The 12,569-nt window shown below is 38.3% G+C and overlaps 1 protein-coding gene across 1 annotated transcript in view; it reads right to left on the reverse strand.

The window, feature by feature from the left end:
• Nucleotides 1-781: 781 nt before the first annotated feature.
• Nucleotides 782-12,569, reverse strand: part of LOC136884056 (WD repeat-containing protein 76) — a 75,579-nt gene continuing 63,791 nt past the window's right edge. Inside the window, exons 11-12 of the mRNA XM_067156080.2 lie at nt 4,766-4,884; nt 782-1,119 (exon numbers count right to left, since the gene is read on the reverse strand). Of these exons, the coding sequence (XP_067012181.2) occupies nt 964-1,119; nt 4,766-4,884 (275 nt within the window). The 3' untranslated portion in view covers nt 782-963. The remainder of the gene's footprint in view (nt 1,120-4,765; nt 4,885-12,569) is intronic.

Genomic DNA, 12,569 nt, shown 5'->3' on the forward strand with positions numbered 1-12,569 from the left:
CGCAATGCACTGGTGGATGCACCCTGAGAGGCCCTGGTGTAGACTATAAGGAAATATAGTCACGTGACTACATCCCATACCATCAGCATCAATAGCCACTGCTACTGGCTTAAATTTAAAAAAAAATGGTGTAGCTTCCAGAATTAAACACAGCCAGATGTGCAATTACCGACTGTGACACAATGCAGTGGAAGCTCTTTACCATGCACCCACTGATGATTTACACCAGTGGAGTGTCACTGTTAACCAGATCTGTACACACCAATTGAGTAGACATCTCGTCAACAGTGGATAATCATGATCGACAACTAGGGAAAAAAAAAAGCTCTTTACTTCCTACTTCACAATGCATGTCACTTTCCTTCTTATTTCATTAACTCAAAATTATGTATTGATGGTTATGAATTTCATATTTTTGGTCCGTATTGAACTGAGAATAATATATAAGTAATAATAATAATAACGTAAATGTTTCCACCTTTTCAATACAATATATTTTGTAATTTTGTGAATATATTGTATTGAAAAGGTGGAAACATTTACGTTATTATTATTATTACTTATATATCAAAATTATGTTGATGCATTCTGCCTCTGACTGCCTATTTGAATTTAGTTCGTTTTGAGGAACAGGACTAAAGTTATAGTTCATAATAAAAGTATAAAAAGGCCTTTTCTGGACAGAAACTAATTATGTTCTTCAACAACTCTACCTACGGTTCCTTAATGCCAAAACAGTCAGGTACCGGATAAGATAAAATATTTATGTGATGCACGACAGATACACAAACATCAGACACTATAAACATAAAAAGATATGTAAACATTGTGAGGAAGAACAGTTTCACACAGCACTTTATCACATGTAAAATTATTACCTAACTATACAGAACGTATAAAAACTTTCCCAAATTTCTCTCACTCACGTCAAGATCACAGAGTAAAAACAAAGATAGGGGAATATTACTCAGGGGGCATGAAGACGTGGACCCTGCCAGAGCTGTTGGCTCCAGCAATGATGTCGAGGCTAGGATGAAACTGGACGACGGAGAGGATAGTGGTGAGTAGAGGGTCCCTTATCTTGCGTAGGAGGAGACCGTGGACCCCATACACGTCGATCTGCAATACATAAGAGTGAAGCAATCGTGAAGGAAAGGGCAGACACAAATATCACAATCACACATATAATAATCACATTATCCATGCATAAAAGTTTTTATGAAATGTAAAGAGATAATTTTCAAGATGTGCTACTCCCCATACGAACATCCCCTTCTACTTGCAGAAACTTAACAGTTTCCGGGCCGCAAAACGTTTTGTGACCCTTGTTGATTGACTGCTTGAAGCCTGTTTTTCAGTATCCACCAAAACAAAACCTCGCACTCAGACAATGAAAATTTGATGGCCTGCTGGCCTATTTCTGTGAATCTTGGTGTAATTGACTACCACGAGTTTACACGATGCAGTATTACTTGTATACATGTGGATTTAATAACAAAGAGTTACAATATCAGAGAACACATGCAAAACTCACTCATAGAACAATAATAAATATTAAATTAATGTCGTATGGTCCACCTTTTTCAATACTATATTATGCAATATTGTTGAATTACGTTACTAAACTAGGGACTAGTTTCGGCCTTGGCTGGCCATCTTCAGCCTTAATGTAATACATCTAATAAGTAAACAAATGTATAAACACACAACTGACATAAATTAACGTACAACACACAATTAACATTAACCTATGCCATTTGACTAACATGCTCTCTCTCTCTCTCTCCCCCCCCATCCCTTCTGTTCATTAATTTTATCCATCAATTATTCAGGTTAACTTCAAGGACACCGCAATGAATTGCGAATTTATACCAGCCACAAATTAAGAATGTGTCAGTTTTAACCATATCTTCATGTGCCGTCCTGACAATGTCCAACAGTATTTCAGCATGATTTTAACAAGCACTATGGGAACATTTCATTTTATATACGTTGGTCGATGTGGAAACACCATCTAGCAGTTCTGCGTCGGCTGGTGGTTATTTACAGTGGTATCAAGTGGCTTGCATACTGCTAACACCACTCAAGTAGATTTGGTGACTGATGATCTGACTACAGAATCAACATTTACCAGTTCCTGTTTTGCAGTTGAAACTGTAATGATTAGCAGTGATGGAACTAACAATTCTATGAATATTAATACAAGAAAGAGTCTGGAGATGAGTATACTCCAGATGCTAAGAATTTAGAGCCTAATTTATTTTTTTGATTTTACACATACATTATTTTAATTTTAATGATAATTTTAATGTTAATTGTGTGTTGTACATTAGTTTTTATGTCAATTGTGTGTTTATACATTTGTTTAGTTATTAGATATATTACATCAAGGCTGAAGATAGCCAGCGAAGGCCGAAAGTAGTCCCTAGTTTAGTAATGTAGGTAATTCAATAATATTGCATAATATAGTACTGAAAAATGTGGACCATACGACATTAATTTAATATTTATTATTGTGATCACAATTCAATACGGATCAAAACAATGAAGTTTATATCCTATGATCACTCGTAGAATATAGCATGTTCATGAGAGACTGCACAAAACATAACCGGGTCAAGTCAGCAGTAATTCATACACCAAACTAGTCGAGCGCTGCAATTTTACCACCTACATCTCGCTACATTTATGCAACTGCACAGTAAATGCTTTTAAACTTTTCACTGCCATGCGTTGATGACCAGATGAGCCTTCTGAGCCAGGTTATTTTAAAGGAAGAAGCACTTCTACAGAGAATTTTTAATAATAATAATAATAATAATAATAATAATAATAATAATAATAATAATAATAATAATGTTATTTGCTTTACGTTCCACTAACTACTTTTATGGCTTCTGCAGACTCCAAGGTATCGGAATTTAGTCCCGCAAGAGTTCTTTTACGTGCCAGTAAATCTACCGACACGAGGTTGGCGTATTTGAGCACCTTCAAATACCACCGTTCTAAGCCAGGATCAAACCTGCCAAGTTGGGGTCAGAAGGCCAGTACCTCAACTGTCTGAGCCACTCAGCCCAGCAGATATATACTGTATATCCGTACCCGTGAGACAAACGGCATATGTTCACTTTTTGTGATTCTCTGTGTAACGGCCATTTTTGTGTTCAGTAAAATCGACCACATCTATGGATTAAAGGCGGTTGTCCTGTTGCCATTCCCTGTGGATTTAGTGTGGTATACAGTTGGTAGTCCAGAGTGCTTTTAGGACAGGACATCCGCCTTTTGCAGGAAACTTTTTAGTGCTGCAAGGTCGCATGTGGGACATCCGGCTTTTTTCCTTCTATGTAATTTCTCTGCGGGAAGAAAGAGTCTTTTGCCTACATTATTGGAGTACGATAATGAAGTGTGCTTTTTATTGTGAACATTATTATAGTTTCCTGTGTTACGGGAATATAAGACCTGCATTATCACATGCAAATTAGCGTGAAAACAACAGTGAAGTATTGTAAGCCACAAAAAGTTAAAAGTTATGCGTGACTTCGGTATGTGAACGTATGCAAAATGAATAGCTTTTCAAGAGGGAAGATGATATTGCAACTTGCTCTGAAGCAAGCACGTGAAGTGAGAGGTAGATACACAGTAGAACCTCGATAATTCAAAATCGGTTAACTCAAAATGCCGCCTAATTCGAAGAAGCTCTCGTTCCCGAAAACATGAGATACGGTTTTGTACGTTATTTAAATTGTTTAATTCGAAATACGGATAATTCGTAATTCGAAGTACAATGTCGGACCCATTACCAAAATTCAGACTTTTAAATCGAAACTGACTTTACATTTTAAAACAATAGTATGTTACAGAGTAATTTAAATTCAAAATTTATCCACAACATCTGGGTAAAACGTACCTTAGGAGATGGCGACAATTCCTCATCAGATTCATCACTACCACTTTGCCTGACATGTGTTTGAAGTTCAATATCGTCTCCACATATTCTCCATCTTCATCATCGAAACATTCCTCTCCGAAATCATCATTTATGAGGAAATAATAACATGAGGATTTGAGTTACAAATCCCATCCTATGTGGAAAGACAGGAATACAGGGTCATCAATCTCATCTTGGAGCACGGCTTCCCCCATCACCCTCCTAGTTCTTGAAAATCATCTTCTTTCTAGCATTATTCCTGCACGGTGGCAGAGTAAGCTTGTCTGTATACCTGTTTCCATTTAAACTGATCCAAGGCATCTTCTGTGGTGGTGTTTACTTATTCCTGTCATCCTTGATGTGATTCATTCACAGGTTTTTCAGCTGATCATGCAGTCAACAAGAGATGAATGTATACTTCAAAATGCCATGATGGTTAAACGATGGTGGGAAAGATATTACACCCCAACAAAGTCAAAATAATATCAGTTCACTTTCAAAACATGTGACATGAAGTGTAATATCGAACTTCTTCGAACATTTCTGTGGAAATTCGAAGCACGATACTATATCTTATACACATACAAGCTCAGCAAAAGTAAACACTGCACCAAAACGTAAATGTAAGGATGTAGTATTTAACGCTGATCCGCTCCAGTATCCGGATCCTTGGAGGAATGGTCAGCATAGTAGCTTTCAGTTCAGAGAGCACCAGGTTTGATTCCCGGCCGGGTTGGAGACTAATCTAAAATGGTAAATTCTCCGCCTCGCAAAGGCTGCACCACACTAGAAATAGCCACACAAAATTATTATTACTATATCTGCTCTAGTACTCACCGCTCTGTTTGGATCCATGGCCCCGATGACAAACACGTCGTCTCTCCGAGGATGCCACATGGCCTTGAACGGAGTCAACCAGCGACCGGTCTGATTGTCATGGATCACAGTTGTCACCACTGTAACAAATAATATCAGGCCAGGTCAGAAAGTATCAATAGAGCAGAGACATTGGAAACCAGTTATACACTTGAAATCGATAAATGAGACTACTACCCAAGTATTGCCCACATTTTCTTCAGAGACCTTGATCCCATAACATTAGATGCATACAATATGAATATTCTGCCATAGTATACAGCCCTTAAATACTTATGAAGTACTGTTTGAAACCAATTTCACATACAATTTCTAGTTTCTTTTTATCTAAATTGTTTATTCTGTTTTTCCCCATACTTGCCGAAACTGACAAAGCTTGAAAATTAATTAAATTATGATCTGGTTTTTAAAAGGGACAATCAATGGAGCACATACAATTAAAAATTATAACTTTAAACACAACTGATTTGGATTAATCTATATTATATTGATATATTAAAACATTGAGTCCTTTGTATTTTGACATAAATATGTCAGCGGTGGAGGGTCACCCGAAAATTTGTGCAACGAAATAGTGTCATGTAACAAAATGTGTGTCGCGATGTTCCCTAGCGACAGAACCTCGAGAGCTGCACAGGCCATTCATCAATACGTCACATCACAGCCTGGACGATTGCTAGGTAACACTGCATCATACATTTTACTGATTATGATCATTGGATTTTCTGTGGATTTTCTGAAAGGGAAAGTTAATAACTTTTTTTTTTCCATACGTAGGCACCAATGGTTATGAATTTCTCACTGGTTATTCACATGGCTGCAAAGGATACTTAGTAAACCTTGTAGAGCGTATAGACACACTTCATTAATTGAGTGTGTCTCAGTAATTTTTCCCTGCAAAAAATAGACAAATATCACGGATATTACCTATCACCAATCATCAAACCTATTACTTCAATAGAATCTGTATAGTAGACATGGTTGAATTGTACGTGGCACATTTAAATCTACGACCTCGTGTTTGTTTGTTTCCATTCTAATGGTAGGATCAATAATGAAACAGTAAGTTGAGCTCTCCTGGATAACGATCATGTTAATCCGCATAGAAGACCAGTTATGATACCTTTACAATGGGTGGAATTCTCCTAAAAGTACCATAACACTTGTTAAGGTGGACGATACCGACATAATAATAAAAATTAATTTCTTGCAATAATAGAAGACCGGTTCTCTGCCAAGCCATGAACCTCTTCTACCACCTGGAAGTTTCTTCCATGCAGGGCTGATGCTACTGCTGATCATCTCCTGTGGTGACAGTTGTTTCATAAGCTGCCCCTGTGGATCAGTGGTAGAGTGTCGGCATCCGGATGCCAAGATATCAGGTTCAAACCCGGCAGAGGTAGTCTGACGGGAAAAAGTCCATTCGACACACCATGTCGTACGATGTCGTACAATGTCGGCATGTAAAAGATTTCTGGTGACACATCAGGTGTTTACCCAACAAAATTCATTAAAATCTCAGCCACAGACGCCCAAGAGAGATCCGGTTTACTCTGTCTGCCATCTAGTAGGAGTAGAGTAAGACGGAACATCAAAATTGATGAGCAGACAGCCAGATGGTGTCAAATTGAAATGCCTGCACACGGTAGACGAGGCCATACGATTATTATTATTATTATTATTATTATTATTATTATTATTATTATTATTATTATTAGGTGTTTCGTAGCAGTTTTCAGTAGTTCTCAGTAACGACAGGCTCCCAGTATGTGTGCTGGCAGTGTGTTCCATTCTGAGACCTGCCCAGGAAAATGTTGGTGATAATCTTAATAGCGCCCTTCCATTTGCTGCTTGTCGGGCCATCAGGTTTTTTTTTTTGCTAGTTGTTTTACGTCGCACCGACACAGATAGGTCTTATGGCGACGATGCCGTCAGGTTTTGCGAGCCACTTATTGCCTGTGGTGTACTCTGTATTAAGAATAATCCCCTTTCCTTTCCAAGGCAAAGAACACCAAGAATTAAACTCCTTTTCTAGAAGTTGCTTTCATAAGGAAGGTACTTCAATTATCCATCACAATCAAGGGCAGAGGAAGAACGGATAATTGGAAAAGACCGTTTGACCTTTTCTTGCTCTATTTTTATACTCTTTTAAGAAGTCTGCCCTTTCCTCCTGAACTTAAAACTATCAGCAATTATTTTTTTGATGTCCATTCCAATTCTCTGGAGTAAAATAATGTCCTTCTTGCTCCATAAACTTCATGGGAGTTTCTGCTTATTCAAGAGTAGTTCAGAGAGGAATATGGGATCAAATATGATCTGCTCTTCCTTGCTACTATAGTCACTAATCAAGCATTTTCAAATTTTTCAATTTTCAGCTTTGATTTCAATCTTTTCAACACTTTGCATTTTCTTTTAATTAACTTGTTTTGAAGAAATTGTGTCACAAAAAATGTTTATGCCCAAAGTAAGAGCAGAAGCAATCCTGACCATAGTTGAAGAGATGCAACTCAGCAATTGAGTTTCTTAAATTTTCATTAATGATCGGTAAAGTTTGGTGTAAGCAGCTCTCAACAGACGAGAATACCACGTGTTGTAAACGGCAACTGTAACCTGGCAAAGGGTCTCTTCTTGGACGCTTTATACCTTATCTTGATGAGGTATGCAATGCATTATGATATTCTAGCAGGCATATGGATATTATGGCTGGGATTATTGACAAAAAAATATGGGAAGACCGTTGGATAATCCGATGATGATAATCCGATGATCAGTTAACCGAGGTTCTGTGGTATATTATTATTACTGGCCGCATTGGACCACCTGATCATTCCTTCTGATCGTAATTTTCTCAATTTGTTTGAAATAGCTATAGCCATTCTGTGTGTTATTTCCATTGAAAATTTGTAAGTCTTGAGAAGGGTGTTAATTTTATTTTTGTTTTGTGCATCTGCTTTTTCAAGTCCAACCGCTTCGAGATCTTCCTGAATTTTGCGGATCCATTGTCCTCCTGTCTTCTTTCCAAGATTTCTCGTGACTAGTTATTGTAAAAGCCAATTTCCTGGCATTTGCAAGATGGGAAAACAACACAAGATTCTTTTCTTCTTCATCTCTCGATAGACAGTTTCATTAGGAAAGATTCCCCAGACTCCTTTGACCAGGTATTTTTTATTCATGCAAGTTCTGATGATTCTTCTTTCAGGACGTCACGAAGGAAATCTCAGTGGAAATGCTTTTCGACAGAATGGAGAGGGATAAACTTAAGATAGCTTGGACATGTTAAGAGGATGGAAGAGGGAAGGACACTGAAACAGATGATAAGAGACCCAGATGGGAGGGAGATCAAGAGGGAGACCCAGGCTGAAGTGGCCAAAAACAATCAAGAAGAGTATAATTTGAAGAAACCTGAACTGGAACACAGTTAAGGAGGAACAATGATGGTTGGAGAGAGGAAGACAGAAAGGTGCCATAAATATCACAACCCAGCGAATGCTGGATGAGGGAAATGGATGATGATAATAATAATGACGACGATAGCTGATAAAAGACTAATTACATAAGACACACACAGAAGGAGGGAAGGATATCAACAGGTCAATATGTAGTGGGAAAGATCAAACAAGTGATTAAACACGATAAACAGGGTCTTTCACATAAACCCAGACCATTCAGCAGCGTTTTTACTCTCCAAGACTTAAGCAGCTTTACGGGAGGCGCGCGCATAGTTCCTGACCCTGTACGGAGCGTGCATGTTTTCGAACTAGGATCAATAGCCAAACTGAATCTCAGCTGTTAACATGGTGAGACAGTTAATAAAACACTGTATTTTCATATGTAAAAGTCATTTCAAGTACGAGTCGGCTCGATGGGGATGCGATGCATTTGTTCCTGGTGAAATGCCACCTTCACGAGCACAGATTCACGTAATTGAAAATAAATTTGAAACTACTGGCTCAGTGCTCAATAAAATGCATGTGCACACACAAATTGTTTGAACAGAGGAAAAGCTAGATGACATTGGTGAGAATCTTGAATGGTCGCCGAATAAATCACTCACAAAATTAGCACAAAAATTAGGGGTTTCGGTTTCTTCTGCGCACTGAACTGCAAAGCTGTTACACATCAAACCGTACAGATTTAAAACCTGCTGATCCTGCCACAAGAGTGAGATATTGTGAGTGGTATCTTGCATCACTGAATGATCGTTTATTCGACCCACAGCTTGTGTTCTTTTCGGATGAGGCCTGGTTTCATCTTAATGGTCGTCTGAACAGTCATAACTCTCGCTATTGGTGTGCAGAAAATCCTAATGTGTTGATGAAGTCCCTCATCACGAAGGATGACACTTCCAGCATCTTTTATAAGGTAAGATTTTGTACTAAGATTGTATACACGCTTATAGCAAGGCGGCCGTGCGCGACGTACGCTGGGCCGAGGCAGTGCTGTAGCTCAGAGTACAAACACCGTGCACTCATTCTGGGTTTATAAGACAGACCCTGTACATGAGAAGGAACACATCACTGTAAATGAAAATCCTATATTACTGAAAGTGAATTTTACAGGAGACAACAAACACCATTTTGTAATCCTGTTTGTATGGCTTTCCAGAATGGGTTCACGCAAGAGGTTCCAGCAAGGTTTTTTTTCTTAAACTCTGCTAATACTGCACAAGTCCTAACTGCATGCATGTTCTGAACTAATTCACACAGGAGGTTTTAAAATTTCACATATCCAGAGGTACCAAACTTTGAAGTGAGTTATCTGTAATACCTCCCCCCCCCCCCCGAACACACGAAACCACCCACCTTCAGAAAAATTTCGAGTTTAATCCAAAGCATGCTACTCCCTTCTCGATAATGTCACACTTCGTTTGCCCTTTCTGACTGCAATCTATATATGTAAAATAAGAGTTTTGTCTGTACATTGCTCAGAATTTGAAAAGAATGGTATTTCTGTATCGGACATGTCCATAGTAACAAGAAAATGTACTTTTCACTTTTCCATAATTTCTGTCTGTCTGTATGTATGTATGTACACGCATCACAAGAAGGCTGAAGAGAATTTAATGAAAATCGGTATGTAAAGTCGGGAGAAGAGCCACTACAATCTAGGCTATAAATCATTTTATTCACGCTGAGTGAAATGGTAGTTTACGGGAAGGCCTTAAATTTAATTATCGAATATTTATATTATTAGCGGTCCTATCAATAAATACTATATAACTGAAGTTATATAGAATTCAATTTCCAATCATTTATGTCTTATACATTTTTACCGTACCGGCTCTGATAACACAGATATTAATGAATTTGTATTTTTGTTGCCAAGTCCATATCAACGCCGAGCCACGAGAAAATAGGTTAACAGAATTTAATGAAAACCACTATATAGAGTCAGGGATAAGAAACTACAGTCTAGGCTGTAAATAATTTTATTTTCCCCGAGATGAAATGGTAGTTTGGGGGAAGGCGCCTTAAATTTAATTTTCAATACCGGTATCTATGTTATTGGTGCTATCGAAAAGTACGGTACTACATAACAAAAGTTATAGAGAATACAATTTCCGATCATTTATGTTTCATTCAGTTTTACTGTACCGACTATGATAAAGAGTGGTATTTCAGAAGACCTACAATATCCAAAGCGCTTAACACTGATCAACAATAACATTACACTGACCATTGTTTGTTGTGATATTCTTCGTTTCTTACAGTGCCGCTCAACTCCGATAGATGGGATTACTATTGCGTACCGAGTATAACAGCCTGACTGAACATTGGCGGGAAATAGCTGGGGAGTTGGAAAACTTACTTCTTTAGCATGCCATTCCTCTGGTTCATACATTTTCTAATAGTGCAGGTACGTAACACATAGGTTCATCATAGCATTCGACCTATTCAATCCCTACTCTGAGGCACTGATTGGAATGAATAGTGTGCATATTTAACAGAATAATGACAGACAAGTGTTCATGGCAGCCTGCGACCTGGTTGTTCCAGCTCTGGAACTTTGGACTACTGTTTGTTGAAAGTGTGCGGTTTTTCATTTGATCGAGTATTTTACATGATAACACTGCAAAAGCAGCATATGGAGGAAGAGAAATGAACATGATGTTATTTGCAGATGATATTGTGATTTGGGGAGAAGACGACAGGAAGGTTCAAGAACAGTTGAATGTGGTGAATGGGAAGAATGAAGAATGTGGATTGAAAATAAGTGTAGAAAAAGAGTAAAACTCTTGTTATGACTAGAGGGGAGAAAGAAGGGAAAGGTCAGATTAGACTTGCAGACAAGCCCCTGGGAGTAGTGGAAACATTTAAATACCTGGGGAGTGAATTAATGGAGAATGCTCGACTGGATGCTGAGATTAGTAAAAGGATTCAAGCTGGAAGTTGTTTGTATCATAGTGTAAGAAACATGTTATGGGACAAAGATGTGCCAACGGAAGCAAAGGATACTATGTACAAGATGTATTACGTACCCATAACAACTTACGGAGCAGAAACTTGGACAATGACAAAGAAGGATGAGAGTCGAATACAGGGAGCCGAAATGAAGTTCTTGAGGAGTATGATACAGAAGAGTACAAGAGACAAAATAAGGAGTGAGAAAATCCGGGAAGAAATTGGAGTGGAAAAAATGAATGATAGAATAGAGAAGAGCCGACTAAGATGGTTTGGGCACATAAAGCGAATGAGCGACGAAAGAATGCCAAAAAAGGTGATGGAAATGCAAATCCAAGGAAGGAGGGGCCGTGGACGACCACGATTGAGATGGAAGGATACCATCCAACGCAGCATTATAGAAAGAAACCTGGACTGGGACACAGTGTTGGAGGAGGAGTGGTGGAAAGACCGAAGAAAATGGAGAGGAACCATTTTTGCCCCTACCCGGCTACAGCTGGATAATGGGAAATGATGATGATGATGATGATGATGATGATGAACATTGCTTTCAATCGCTAGATTCCTACTGACGTTTCTGTAACGACCTATGTTGAATTCAGTTAGGAAAACCACGAAGTCAGTCTTTCTGAGAATCCCGTAGCAAAGCCTAGGTACATCAGCTAGTCCATTCTAAAGTATTTCATATTACACAACACAATTTGCACACTACCAGTTGGTTGTCATAAAATATTATTTGAAGCTTGTTTCGTACACAGTAGCTACTTTCAGCATAGGTTACTTTTGAAGCATTCTTTCCCGTGTGATGACATTTTCAGCCTTTGAACCATAAGCAATTTTGCACTTAATGTCAGTCTGAATGGTCTGGTTTTTCATATCAACACTGAGAACTCTTCCAGTGGGAGAGTTTCTCTGTCAGGTACACTTATTGGTGCTAGAACAACATTATTTAGAACATTACTTAGAGAAGAGCACAGTAGAGCTCTTTCGTTCACAAAGAATTTCACAACGCTCACGGTTAGCAAAAGGAAGTAAAGATCGAATTAGTATCGTTGCCAACTCGCAAGCACCTGAAACGAGGAGGTCGAGCAGTAATGCTCAAAGGGATTAGACATTTTTCCTTCTTCCCTTTCTTTCGTAGATTTTTCTTTTTTTTTGTGATAATGCTACTTTTCCGTAATATTTTCCCCTTTGACCATAATGCCGTATTAGTGACTGGAAACCTGTAATAATTACAGACAATCTGTAATAGTTGGCACCTCTGCATATCACACCTTAAAATTTCTCAGACATACAAGAGCTTTTACTCAACAATGTACAGGAAGTAAACTTTTCATTTGGTACCAAAATCAAATTCTCACGTT

This window comes from Anabrus simplex, chromosome 12, assembly GCF_040414725.1.
Source record: "Anabrus simplex isolate iqAnaSimp1 chromosome 12, ASM4041472v1, whole genome shotgun sequence".
Taxonomy (NCBI): Eukaryota; Metazoa; Arthropoda; class Insecta; order Orthoptera; family Tettigoniidae; genus Anabrus; species Anabrus simplex.